At 41.1% G+C, this 14,538-nt stretch overlaps 1 protein-coding gene across 1 annotated transcript in view; it reads right to left on the bottom strand.

Moving 5' to 3' along the window:
* Window positions 1-376: 376 nt before the first annotated feature.
* ATP10A (ATPase phospholipid transporting 10A (putative)) overlaps window positions 377-14,538 on the bottom strand; it is a 256,901-nt gene continuing 242,739 nt past the window's right edge. Inside the window, exons 20-21 of the mRNA XM_073614639.1 lie at window positions 13,972-14,159; window positions 377-1,611 (exon numbers count right to left, since the gene is read on the bottom strand). Of these exons, the coding sequence (XP_073470740.1) occupies window positions 972-1,611; window positions 13,972-14,159 (828 nt within the window). The 3' untranslated portion in view covers window positions 377-971. The remainder of the gene's footprint in view (window positions 1,612-13,971; window positions 14,160-14,538) is intronic.

The raw sequence follows: 14,538 nt of genomic DNA, 5'->3' as shown, positions 1-14,538 counted from the left end.
CGGAAATAGAAAACTGACCGTTAAGGAGGAGCCGCTGTACTATCTGATGTTCGTACAGTGATCTCCCCTGCTGTGCTATTGTTCTGACCCCCTCTCGCCAGAACACTCCAGTCCACGCTTTCAGCCAGTGGCTGAGAGCATTGATCAAGAGCCGATCGGCAGTGAAAGGGACCTAAAGATATTTTTTTTGAAGTTGGTATATAACCTTCCCTCTATGTAGGATTTGTTTGATCATTTTGGTACTGTTATAATGACTATGGATATAGATTTATCTTACGATAATTTTAAGTACCCCGTGACTTCAGACCATTTTTGATGCGTTTTAGTCTCATCTGCTGTTTTGAGAAACATCTTGCAAAAGCATATTTAGTGCTACTTTACGGTGAAAACCATTATTTTATTTAATTTTAAATAGCTCAAATAACCTTCTCAAGGCAGATATATTATCATTATGCAACATTTACAAAAGAAAAAAAAAATATGCACCAGAGCGACAATTTCTATAAAGAACTACATTAAAATGCTTTGTTTCCATTTTCTTAACCTATGCTGTTAGGGGGGAAAAAAAAGAAGGAATCCAGCATATATTATACTCAGTTTTAGACTATGACCCCGATTCGGTCAGTCAGTGTAGCTGAGAGATCTTCTTACAGAAGAAAGGCACCATGGTACACAATGTTACATTAAATATAAACTTTGTCTCTACAAATAAACTTTCTACTATATTTTTCAGAAGTTTGGTAAAGCCAGATAACTTGTAAAAAAATTTTTTAAAATACCTCTGCTTATATACTTTTTTTCTTCTTTTAAAGCTCTGACAAAACTAACATATGTACATAAAACTGACAAAACAATCCTGTACCGCCAATTTCCTGCTTCATATACTGAAACAAGTAAACTGAGTAAATTCACTAAAACGTAATTGTGCAAATAGAAAAATATAAATAGGAGTCTTTTACATATATATAAATTTATAAAAAAGTTGTTTCTTGCATATCCCCGTTGCCTGTGGTCCCAATTACCATTTCTGGTAAAACACTGCTTGAGCTTTGATTGGCATCTTTGGGAATACTTAAACCTGTCGGCAATATAGAAGAGTCTTTGGATGTGTCTTGAACACTAACAGACGGCTGCATTGGCCTTCCAGAATCCTTAAACAAAGGAGTAGATGTGATCCAGTTTACCAATCCAATGTCAGATTGATCCTTCCTTGGATCCCATTTCAACATCTCATCTACACAAAAGGCTTCCAAAGAAGAGTCATGGTTGTAAGGCTGGGCAAGTGACCCCAACTGGTCTTTTATCTTAAAAGGAAAAGAAGGATCTGGACCTGTATAGTTAATTTTTTCAGGTGATCCTTTAACTTGATTAGAAAAGCACAACATTTGAGTCTCTTTCTCTCGATCAATGGTTTCTGTCTGGTTCCTTCCAAGATGAAATTCACTAACCGTTGATATAGTAGTACTGATTTGTTTTTCTGGCACAGGTGCACTGTGAGAATGTAGCCTGTTTGCAATATGAGTGAGGCATTCTGGATGAGCTTTCAGTACATGACGACCAACCTGTACTTGTGTTGGAAACATCGTTCCTTGGATGGACTTGTATAGAAACCTAAAAGTAATTAAAGGCAAATAAGCTCATAAGTATATGAAAACAGCAATGCAAATACAATAAGGCTTAGTTCACACTGCTGTGACCCCAAAGTCCTGCGACTTCCAGTGCGACTTTGGCCAATCATAATGCAGTGACACCTATTACTGAACTTACAAAACCATCTAAAGTCGCAGCCAAAGTCACAAACAACTTCCTTGCAACTTTTGTGATTTTAACATGGCAGTCTATAGCACTCATATCACAAGGAAAATGCAGAAAAGTAGTGCAGGAAATATTTTTTTTGTCCCTGCGACTTGAGTCACAGCAATTAAGACAGCAACCATTGAAATGACTGTTTTGTCTTATTATTCGGCTTTCACGTAACCGCAAGTCGCATGAGGACTCGCAGCAGTGTAAACCAAGGCTTAGTAAACACACACTGCACTTATGTTGCCAGGAGTCCAGTGCAGAAAGCACCAGGAGTTTGAATACCAAGGGATAACTCATTTAACAGAGGGCATATATCGCTAATCTTTACACTGGACAGAGGTGATCGTGCAGATCCACAGTCCAGTGAGGAGTTTGACAGAAAGGTGAACAATTTGCTTAATTATTAAAGTAGAACTACTGTCAAAATTTTTCTTTTATTTTGGATGGAATAAGGGAGGGTTATAACACCCTTGTAAGTAATATTTTTGCCATCTGTGTACCACTGGAAAAATTTCCGTAAATGTTCCATTAACAAAAATCCCTCTATAGTGAAGGAATCCCTTGGGGTCACCAGAACTAGTAAAATAACCCAAATTTCTTGCGCTGGGATCATACACGAGCAATAGAATCAATAATTGTTATAAAAGCAGCTGACACAATATGCATGGATAACACAAATAAGTGAATATAGGATGGTGTAGCACTATTATAAAATCATAAGCAGCATGAAAAGGTGAAGTTCATCTAAAAATCTATTAACGAACCAGAAGGATGTATCTTGAGGTGTCACAATTGTGAAGAGACTGCCATCATGACCCAAACCCAGTGGGGGTTATTTAGACAAATCCACTTTGCACTACAAGTGCACTGCAAGCGCAGTCGCTGTAGATCTGAGGGGAAGATTTAAAATGAGGGGACGCTCTACTGATTTTATCATCAAATCATGTGCAAGCTAAAATTCTGTTTTTTTATTTTCCTTGCATGTCCCACTCAGATCTACAGCTACTGCACTTTCAAGTGCACTTGTAGTGCAAGGTGTATTTGCCTTTATTAAATTACCCCCAGGTGGATAGTAACAAGCATGGATGTTAGTCAAAACCAGCTCCTCAGCGGCATGCAGGGCCAGACTGGCCTACCGGGATACTGGGAAATTTCCCGGTAGGCCGCCTGCCCTGGGGCTGCTTTGATCTGTGGCTGCGCTCCCCTCCTTTCCTACTCCTTTTCTTGTGTGTCACACACAGCGGACATCTCCTGCTGTGTGTGATGGAGCTGGGTCTGTGTTCGGTCGCGGTGCTGTAACAAGGTCCCGCCTCCTAGGCCGTCGTCTCATGTGATAGGCGGAACACCGATTGAATCAGTGTTCCATCCACTTTAGACTATCACACGAGACGGCCTAGGAGGCGGAAACTTCTTACAGCGCAGCTCCGCCGAACACAGACCCAGCTCTGTCACACACAGCGGGAGATGCCCGCTGTGTGTGTGATCCAGCCTGGCAATGGTGAGTTTGATGGGCTGTGAGGCTGCATACATGGCATGGGCACGGCGAGGCTGCATACATGGGCACAGCGAGGCTGCATTCATGGGCACAGCGAGGCTGCATTTGATGAGCAGTGGTGAGGCTGCATTGATCTCTTGTATCATGCCTGCAACCTCTGACACCTCCTGTATCGTGTCTGCAGTCTCTAACCATCTCTTGTATCATGTCCACAACCTCTGACCATCTCTTGTCTTATATCATGTCTGCAGTCTCTGAGGGGGAGTCTGGAGAGGAGTCAAGAGTGAGAGTGCCACCGGGATGGGGGTCATGGGAGAAGTCAGATGTGGGAGTGGACTGTGGAGAGGAGACTATAGGATAAAACCACAGCCAACCAAGCTGGAGCACTTGATAAAGGAGCGCGCATGTGCCGTAGAGACCCTGCGCATGCTCAGAAACGCGTTGTGTTTTTTCTCCTCATTGACAACATTGCCAGCGGCTTCCTGGGCTGCCGCTCCGTCCTCCCGCAGAGACAGGCTGTGTACCGTCCTGGCCTCCCCGCCAGACTGCCTTGTGTTTGGAGGCATCCCCGGGGAATCACTGACTGTTCCCTTCCCCCTCTTCTATCAGGAATCACATCTGTCTGTTCTATATACCGCTCCTAAATGTAAGTTGATACTTTGTTTTTATATTGGTGAATAAATGATTTTACTTAGTGGCGCTCCTCTCTCTCTTTTTTAACCAAGCTGGAGCCGACTGACTGAGCCCTGCATGGTGCACCTGAGAGGAGGTCAGTGACAGCGCCGCCTGGCCAGTCTGAGGGGGGTCACTGATGTAAGGGGGGGAGTGAATACAACAATGTAAGGGGGCACCGATATAAAAGGGTTCCCCCTTATATCAGTAACCCACCCCCCTTACTTTGGTGTTTTCACTCTGCGGAAGATGGTCTCTGGTCAATTCACTTATAGAATAGATAGATAGATAGATAGATAGATACATCTATCTATAGAGATATATATCTATATCCCTATATGCTTTCATATCGGTCTTCTCTATGTATAATATACTCTTCAAACGTGCTTTAAAATGCATGGCTTCCCCCTTTTACGAATAAGAAAATAATGACGTTATGCTGTCTGGCTGATATAATAATGCTATGGGGCTGGTATGAAATTTTTTCCAGGGCTGGTTTTTATTCCCAGTCCCTGGCGACATGGGGATATAATCCACAGCTCCTCCGCATTGTTCAATGCCCAATTGAAAAGAAGAAAGAACTCCGGGGTGTGGCCTGGACATGGCAGTGTGAAGACGCGCTAGAGTGGAGCTCCGGGACTACCATGCTCTCCCCGACCAAACAATAGCCGACCAATAGGTGTTATTGTGGCATGAGGACAACTCGGGAGTACAAGACACAATCTACATTAAGGAAAGCCCAGCCTCCTGCCTCTCGCACAGTACAGGGAGATATACAGCAATATTTTGTCTCACCTTCAAGAGAATCTCCAGGCGTGATAGTGGCTGCTCTACATTCAAACCGGGCTAACAGACAAGACAAGCCCGTCTGCTCCACCCCTTATGCCGGACTCTAAGCTGGAAACTCCGGCGTCTTTACATCATGTGCAGGTCGAAGCCGGCGACCCCCGGCAAGCTGAGGATACAGACAGGGTGGAAGGAGACATCCGAGCATTGCTGAGAGAGCTTCCCACACGCCGGGATATCGAGGCACTGATTCTCCGCATAGAGGAGTCGCACCGCCAGGATATTCAAGCGGTAAGAACAGACATTGAAACACTTGCGGAGAGGGTGAGTACAGGAGAAGGAAAAGTGTCCTCCCTTGAACAGCGGGTAAAAGATATTGAAAAAAAACACAGATTTCCCAGGCTGATACAGTGGTGGACCCACAGCTTCATATAGAGGTTTTGGAAGATAGGAGCCGCCAGAATAATCTGCGGCTTCGGGGTATCCCTGAAGAGACTGAGGTGGAAGACCTCCAAAAAATAGTGAAAACTATATTCCAAACGGCCTTAAAATCCCCTCAGATGACGGTTGAGTTAGATAGGGTTCATAGAGCCCTGGGCCCTAAATCAAGAGATCTAGAGAGACCTAGAGAGGTTATATGTCGGCTCTATAGTTATTCACAGAAGGAGCAGATACTCAGAGCTGCGTGGGGAGCAGGGAGTATTGACTTTGAGGGGAACCCTATTAAAATCTTGTCGGACCTTTCTCGGGCTACCCTCCAGCGCAGAGCATGCCTACGACCAATTTTAGATTTGGCTAGAGAACAGGTGTACACTTATAGATGGGGATACCCATTGGCGGTGACATTTCGTAAGGCATCATCTGCATATACGCTCCGTACACCAGCAGATCTTCCGGGACTATTTGCTTTTATGGAAATGCCACCTATACAGATTCCCAATTGGCTCTTTTACATTCCATATAGAGGGGGTAGAATTACTTATTTTACTTATGGATTTATGGCCCTTTACTTAGGATGCATTAAGAAGATAGCTAATTGCATTCAGTGTTGGGCAAATGCCCGTTTTTCCTTTTTTTTTGTTTTGTTTTTTGTACTAGGAGGGCATGCACCTGATGCCTCATAGCACTTATTAGGTAATTAATTATTCACACCTGAAAGGGTATCTCCCTTTCCCTTTCTTTTTAGCACAAATGGAAATTTTCTTTAGGAGCTTGTTAATAACACGATTTTGTCATATTGCGTTTAATGCAACTTAAAAAGGATATTGCCCTTTTTCTTTTATTGTTCACATTTGGATGGAATAGTTACACAGGTTTTTTGGTTTGGATATCACGGTGTTTTTTCTGAGATGCAGTTTCTGCAACTTATATTTGATAATTTTTTTTTCTTTTTTTTTCCCTAACACTCACTTGTGTTTTAATCTACCGAGGCATCAGGTGTTTCCCCCCCCCCCCTCTAAAATGTTAATGGTACTTGTTTATCTTTAGAGTTGGTGTTTTTTTTTTTTTTTTTTTCCTCCTTTTACTGGCTGAGCTTTCTAGTAGCAATATTTTGGTTAGCGGTAGCCTCTTTAATATATATATATATATATATATATATATATATATGATATATTTGGGAAAGACACCCACCCCCCTTTTTTTTGGGGGGGGGTATTGTCTAATATATGTTAATGTTAAGAGGCTCAAGCTGGGTATGGAAAAATAAGAATCAGAAGGAATATGAGTGCATAGGTCCGCTTTGCTATATACTGGGGCTTCTCTCTTTCCCTTTTTTTTTTTTTTTTTTTTAAGGGTTCTTACCTGCTGTTCCATAGCACTTGATAGGTAATTAATCACCACACTTGGAAGGATATTTCCCTTCCCTCGTTTTCTAGAGTTTGTATGATATTTGTCTTATTTATTTATTTATTTGTATGGGCACATTAGTAACACGATTTTGCTATGCTGTGGTTCTTGCAACTTTAAAAAGGATATTGCCTTGGTTGGGGTTTTTTTTTTTTTGTCCTAATCCATTGAAGCACCAGGTATTTTCTCCCCCCTTTTTAGAATATTAATGGAATATGTTTTTTTTTTTTTGAGGGATACATATATGCAAATGTGTGTGTAGGAGTGTGTATGTATATATATACACGTGGGTATGCATATCTGGTAACCTGCATTGCACCTCTTGGAATAGGAGTTTGGTTAAAGATTAAGCCGTACCTAAGCCCTCCTGTAAACTATCTGTTGGTGGTACAGCAGGTAGTAGAAAAGGAAGAGAGACCAATATAACAAATAATGTAGATAAAATCAAATAGGGCCCCCCCCCCCTTTTTTTTTGAAGGTGATTGTAAGGTGGATATAGTAGAGAAGATCAGCACCTCTCCAACTTGATAATGTAGAGGTGGCCCTATGTAGTCGTACATATAATTTTTATTATTGATTTAAAAGGTCTATTAGAGAAGAGAGATGATCTCAGAAAAGGGGAACCCTTAGATATAGGGGAATATACCATACGTTTTGGATTATATAATGCCAACTATATGATAGTAATCTTACAATCTGCAAGTTGATATCGTGTAGTAATATAGGCATTCTTATATACTGTTCGATATAATTAAGATGGTCGATTTCTTTTTATAAATTTTTTTTTTTTTTTTTCTTTAACATGGTCGGATGAGACAGGTACACCCGGAGCTCTACCCCAGACCATCTCTATCCACAACCCCACATAGGCCAACGCTCAAGCACCGGTTTGGACCGGCGAGCGTTTTAGCAGTAATTTGCTTTTTTTTTTTTTTTTTTTTTGCTAGTGTTTATCCCTTTGGGGTTTTTTTTTTTTTTTTCTCCCTCTCTCTCTCCCTATCATGGAAACCCTCAATGTATTCTCGCTTAATGTTAAAGGCTTAAATACGCCAGAAAAAAGGAGGATGCTCCTACATGATTTGCAGCGTCTTAAATCAGATGTTGCATTTATACAGGAGACGCACTTTAGAGATGATAAAGTACCTATTTTGAAAAGCCGGTCATATCCAACAGTTTATCACTCTACCAATCAAATGGCGAAATCAAGGGGGGTGTCTATTATCCTCTCGAGTAGAGTACCATGGTGTTTTGTAGACGTGGTCAGAGATCCCGGAGGGTGCTTCCTGTTTGTAAAGGGCAGAGTGGGCGATGTCGGGGTCACATTGGCGACAGTGTACGCTCCCAACATACAGCAAGGGACTTTTTTGGATAAAACGCTTAAGCGCTTGATTGAATTTTCAGAAGGACAGCTGATTTTAGGAGGAGATTGGAATATGTCATTAAATCCAGTGGAAGATACTTCCACTGGACTGTCATCTATCTCTCTTAGTACACGGAATGGTATTGCCCAAATCTTGCACAGGAATCAATTGATCGATATATGGCGTTTACTCCATCCTACAGAAAAAAAATATACTTTTTACTCCCTTCCTCATAAATCCTATTCTCACATAGATCTCTTTTTTATTCCACATGCCCAACTTCATTCGGTACGAACTGCCACAATAGGCTCTATTACTTGGTCAGACCACGCACCTATATTCTTGACATATGACCTATATAAATCTCGGATGAACAGACCCACTCAATGGAAACTGAACGAGAGCCTTTTACAAGACAAAGACGTACTGGAGGACGTAATCAAAGAATTAGAATTTTATTTTAGCACCAATGATACCACAGACTGTGATCCCGGAATTGTCTGGGCAGCACATAAGGTGGTTATTAGAGGAGTGTTGATCAAACACGGAGCTAAGATTAAACGGAAAAGGGCAGAACAGCTTAAATTATTACTGGAGGATTTGGCCTCTTTAGAGCTTCGTCATAAACGGGCTCAGTCCTCTTTATCAAAGAAAGATCTTCTGGCTAAAAGAGCACAAATTTTGGATCTTCTTCAGTTTAAAGTGAAGGCAGCATTACAAATTTGTAGGAAATCTTCGTATGAGTCTGGGGACAAGTGTGGGAGATTTTTAGCAAGGTCTTTGCGCGAGCAGAAATGAAGGAATTATATCCCACACTTGATTACATCTAATAGGCTCAAGGTCACAAAACCATATGACATAGCACGAGAATTTCAAAAATTTTACAACTCTCTATATAACTTGCAGACGCAACCCCGTACCCAAGCCCAGATAGATCAGTATCTTTTGCGGACATTAATGTCTCGACTGTCAGATGAAGATAGAGATAACCTTGAGAGTCCCGTAACTATGGAAGAACTTCAAGAAGCTGTAAAGGCTACTAAAATGGGTAAAGCCCCAGGGCCCGGCGGCCCAATACTATAAGGTCTTGCTTCCCTCTCTAGCTCAATATATGGTTACATTATTTAATGCTCTTGGTACATCAGCAACATTAACACAGGACACCTTGCTAGCCCATATTTCGGTAATACCGAAGGAGGGGAAAGACCCAGCTTCCTGTGGAAGCTATCGACCGATCTCTCTGCTTAATTTAGACCTTAAACTCTTTACCAAAATTTTAGCAAATAGGATTCAACAGTATATCCCAAATCTGATACACCTGGACCAAGTAGGATTTGTTCCTACACGTGAAGCAAGAGATAATACTACGAAAGTCCTGAATCTTTTACAGATAGCGAATAAAACACAGACACAATGTGTGTTTATAAACACAGATGCAGAGAAAGCCTTTGATAGGGTGAACTGGAGTTACATGCTGGCAGTTCTGCGATATGGAGGATTTGGGAGTAAAATGTTGAAGTGGATTACCTCCATTTACTCTCGTCCGGCAGCCCGAGTTCGGGCTAACGGAGTACTATCAGAGACTTTTTCAATCTCTAATGGGACACAACAGGGATGTCCCTTGTCACCACTCCTGTTCGCCCTATCATTAGAACCGTTTCTCTGCACAATACGTCTAAATCAGGATATCACAGGAATACAGATAGCGGAGGATCAATGTAAAATTTCAGCGTATGCAGACGATATGCTATTCTCTCTTACGAACCCTTTGATCACAATTCCAAATTTAATGAGAGAATTTGAGAAGTATAGTCTAGTTTCCAATCTTCGTATTAATCTCTCTAAATCGGAGGCAATGGGGGTCAATTGTCCTCAAACATCAATTGAGCAACTTAAGCAAAATTTTAAGTTTAAATGGACGGATAAAGCGTTATCATATCTGGGAACGCTGATCCCACCCAATATAGGTAAGATTTTTGAGTTAAATTTCCCCCCATTGCTTAAAAAAGTTAAGAGTTTACTGGATAATTGGAAAACAGGCTTTCACTCATGGCTTGGGCATTGCAACATCATTAAGATGAGCATCCTCCCCAAATTTCTTTTTCTTCTACAGGCACTGCCGATACGTATACCATCTTCATACTTTAAACAAACTCAGAGGTTAATTTTTGATTTTATTTGGGCATATAAAAAATCTCGGTTGCAACGCAACCAACTAACACTTCCAAAAAGATTTGGAGGACTGGCGGTCCCAGATATACGAAAATATTATCAAGCTACACATTTGAGAAGAGTAATTGACTGGAATAGACACAAAGACCTCAAACTTTGGGTACAGATAGAATATGCCCAGTCGCCTGTTCCACTGGATGAAACCCTATGGTGTTCTGCCCATCTTCCTGGAGAGCTTATCAAACATCCTTTAATAGGTACTACTATTAGCCTCTCTTCGGCTTTGTTATCTAGTATGGGCATAACACCTGAGGAATCCCCTTTGTACCCAATACTGGGGAACCCCCGCTTTCCTCCTGGGACGGAAGATGTGGCATTTAAGCACCTATGGAATATGGGCTATGTACAGGTGTCTAGCTACATAAAAGCTGGGGCTTGACCGACAGTCCCGGAGTTGATGGAACAGGAGGGTAAGTTTGGATTAAGATTCTGGAGTGCTCTCCAGATCACCCACTTTTTCAGCACTCTTCCGGCCCCAGGACGGTTTGCCAGGTCCCTTACTACTTTTGAGAAAATGTGCTCAGAGGCTGGAGCAATATCTCATACCCTATCGGCCAACTATGAATTATTGATTACACCTAAGGGAACTAATCTCTTGAATTGTGTGCAGGAATGGGAACAGGAGCTGGGCAAGCCTTTTAGCTCAATACAGTTACAACATATCCTTAAATTTACGCATGAATCATCGATCTGTGCGAAAATTCAAGAGACTAACTTAAAAATTTTTACTCGGTGGTATAGAACGCCAGTGAAACTGAAGAGAATCTTTTCTGACACCTCCAACCTGTGTTGGAGATGTCGGAGAGATATGCTACATATTTTTTGGAAGTGTCCCAAATTAAAGAAGTTTTGGACAGAAGTTAGACGTATTGTCCAAAATTTTATGGATGATAAAATACCAGAAGATCCGGCTTTTTTTCTTCTCCATGCGTCTCATATACCAGAAAAGGTCTATAAGGAATCCATTATTCATCATCTGTTAGATGCCGCTAAGGCATGTATCCCGTTGACATGGAAATCGTCGTTGCCCCCGACAATAGGGATGTGGTTACGTAAAGTAAAAGAGATTAACAAACTAGAAGACTTGGTCCTCTCTGCGCGACATCAGCAGGAGCGTTACTCTAGGACATGGTCACCTTGGAATATTTTTATGGCCTCAGAAGAGGGAAGCACCCTCCTTGACAGTAATTTGAGCAGTTAGAGCGAGCACTTAATTTAATCTAATCTTATCTCAATCCTCCTTTTGATATATGAATACAATTGAGGTATATTCCCATGGAGGGGGTTTGACCCTCTCCCCCCTTTCCCTTTTTTTTTTTGTTTTTTTTGTTTTGTTATTATATAGAATAAAACAGATTAAGACGAGTTTGAAAATATAAGTTGGCAGGACATGGGATCTTTGGTCCAAAATATGGTGTTGATGAGAATTGTCTGGGTAGTGATTTAATTTATTGCAAGATAGATATAAGGATACGTTTTTATTGTGAGAAATGATATTGTGTTATCCTGTTCTTCTGTATGTGTACTGGAACTTGTCTTATGATTGAATAAAGATATAAAATTGAAAGAAGACAGAACTCCTCATAGTGCAGACATCCAAATAATGCTTATTATAATAAAAAGCCAAAGGCTATTACATGCACACTTTCAGAGAAAAAACAGGCAGTATAGGAAACGTCCGGCGTTTCCAACCCACAAAATGGCTGCTGCAGACTCATGAACTGGGACGCAGCAGCCATTTTGTAAGTTGGAAACGGCGGATGTTTCCTATATTGCCTGTTTTTTCTCCGAAAGTGTGCGTGTAATAGCCTTTGGCTTTTTATTATAACATTATCTGGATGTCTGCACTATGAGGAGTTCTTGCGGAGGAGCTGTGGATTATATCCCTATGCCGCTGAGGAGCTGGTTTTGGCTAACATCCATGCTTGTTACTATCCACCTGAGGGTAAGAGGCAGTGGGTTTGGGTGATGGTGGTAGTCTCTTCACAAATGTGACACCTCAGGATACATCCTTCTGGTTCTTTAATGGATTTTCAAGTGAACTTTATTCACCTGTTCATGCTAGATGAATTCTTATCATCAATATACAACTGTTCTATGTTGGACTTCACCAGAACTAGTGTTCCAATTGGAAGATACACTATATTACCAAAAGTATTATCACACCTGTGTTTACACATACATGATCTGTAACGCCAACCCAGTCTTAGTCCGTAGGGTTCAATATTGCGTTGGCCCACCCTTTGCAGGTATAACAGCTTCAATTCTGCTGGGAAGGCTGTCCACAAGGTTTAGGAGTGTGTCTATGGGAATGCTTGACCGTTCTTCCAGAAGCACAGGTCAGGCACTGATGTGGACGTGAACCGCCTGGCTTGCAGTCTCCACGCTTAATTAATCTCAAAGGTGTTTTATCGGGTTGAGGTCAGGACTCTGCAGGCCAGTAAAGTTCCTACACCTCAAACTTGCACATCCAGGACTTTATGGACTTTGCTTTGTGCACTGGTCCAAATCATTTGGTGGAGGGGGATTATGGTGTGGGGTTGTTTTTTTTAGGGGTTTGGCTTGGCCCCTTAGTTCCAGTGAAGGGAACTCCTAAGGTGTCAGCATACCAAGATATTTTTGACAATTTCATGCTCCCAGATTTGCAGGAACAGTTTGGGCATGACTGCTTCCTGTTCCAACATGACTGTGCACCAGTGCACAATACAAGGTCCATAAAGACTGGCCTGCACTGAGTCCTGACCTCAACCAGATAAAACACCTTTAAGATGAATTAGAGCGGATACTGCTAGACAGGTCTTCTCATCCACATCAGTGTTTGACCTCACTAATGCGCTTCTAGAAGAATGGTCAAACGTTCCCATAGACACACTCTTAAACCTGGTGGACAGTCTTATAAAGAAAAGTTGAAGCTGTTATTGCTGCAAAGGGTGAGCCAACACAATACTGAACCCTACGGACCAAGACTGGGATGCCATTAATGTGCATTTGCATGTTAAGGCAGGTGTCCCAATACTTTTGGTTACATAGTGTATATCCACTATTCCTGTTCTGGTGACACCCTAAAATTTGAAATTTTCTTTCATATGCACTTCCAGCAATAATGGTAAACATGACAGAGTAAATCTCCCTAACGGGGAACAGACAGCAACAAATACCTGACAGGTGTTTTAATCCCTCTCCACTATAAAAAAAAAAAAAAATGGACTAAAAGGCAAAACTTAGGTGTGTAGCCTCCCTGGCTGTGCAGTATACAAAATATAGCTAAATCACAAGACTGGCTGTATGGTATCACAAATCCTTTGGCATGTAAAACTGTAAAATTATACCCATTTCTACAGTGAACTAGCATTTTCATTTTGAGAGCCAATATCAGGATCCTAGTTATTCTAAGGAGAGGTGTTCTAAATATTGAAGGTGGCTGAGCCACCCACTGGTTTTCAATATCTCATCTGTGAGATCTCCCAGCAACATGCTTTCAGTTGTATTCTATACATAGAAAAGTGAAATACAAGAGAGGTCATTTTCATACCATTATCATAATGAACACAGCAGACGACATGCCATTTTTTCATTTACCCACCAGCTTTCACATCTCTTGGGGAAATGTCAATGATATAGTCCCCGAAAGCAAATTCCCTCAAATTCTCATATTATAGTTAGAAATAAATACATCTATGGAAATTCAACATATATACAACCTCAATGTATGGCAACATAAAATGGAAAATGAACAAAAAAAAATAAAATAAAAATGAACAGAACTTAAAATACCTGGGTAATAAAGCAGCAATGGGTGACAATGTACAAATTAAATAAAACAAAGGATTGGTGAGGAGTCTCTGCATGGTCCAGTATGGGTTTGATGGAGGGTTGCATGTTGGGCAGGATGAATTGTAAATCAAAGCCACAGAGAAAAACAGAAGGATGCTGAACACAATCGTGGACACATTTATCCAAGTCTGAAAACATAAAAGGCATCAGTCAAATTACTATCCATACAGAAAACATGGAAAAACTACTGCTAAGAGTGCAGAACCATGAATGCAAATCTGTGAAGCCAGGTACAGACATAAGCAAATCAAAGTTGGCTTGGGCCTGCCCATTCACACTCACATACTTATCAAACTCCGTAAAAACAAAAAAAGTTCCGACATGCGTTACCATTGAATATAAACTACACTATACTGCCTTTAAAATACATTTGCACAAATACAACCCCAATGCTAAAAAAGTTGGGATACTATGTAAAACTACATAAATCAGAATGCAACAATTTGCAAATTTCATAAACCCATATGTTATTTACAATAGAAACATATCACATGTTTGACCACTTCA

This window comes from Aquarana catesbeiana, linkage group LG02 (genome assembly GCF_042186555.1).
Source record: "Aquarana catesbeiana isolate 2022-GZ linkage group LG02, ASM4218655v1, whole genome shotgun sequence".
Lineage (NCBI taxonomy): Eukaryota > Metazoa > Chordata > Amphibia > Anura > Ranidae > Aquarana > Aquarana catesbeiana.
This window is presented reverse-complemented; position numbering and strand designations above follow the sequence as displayed.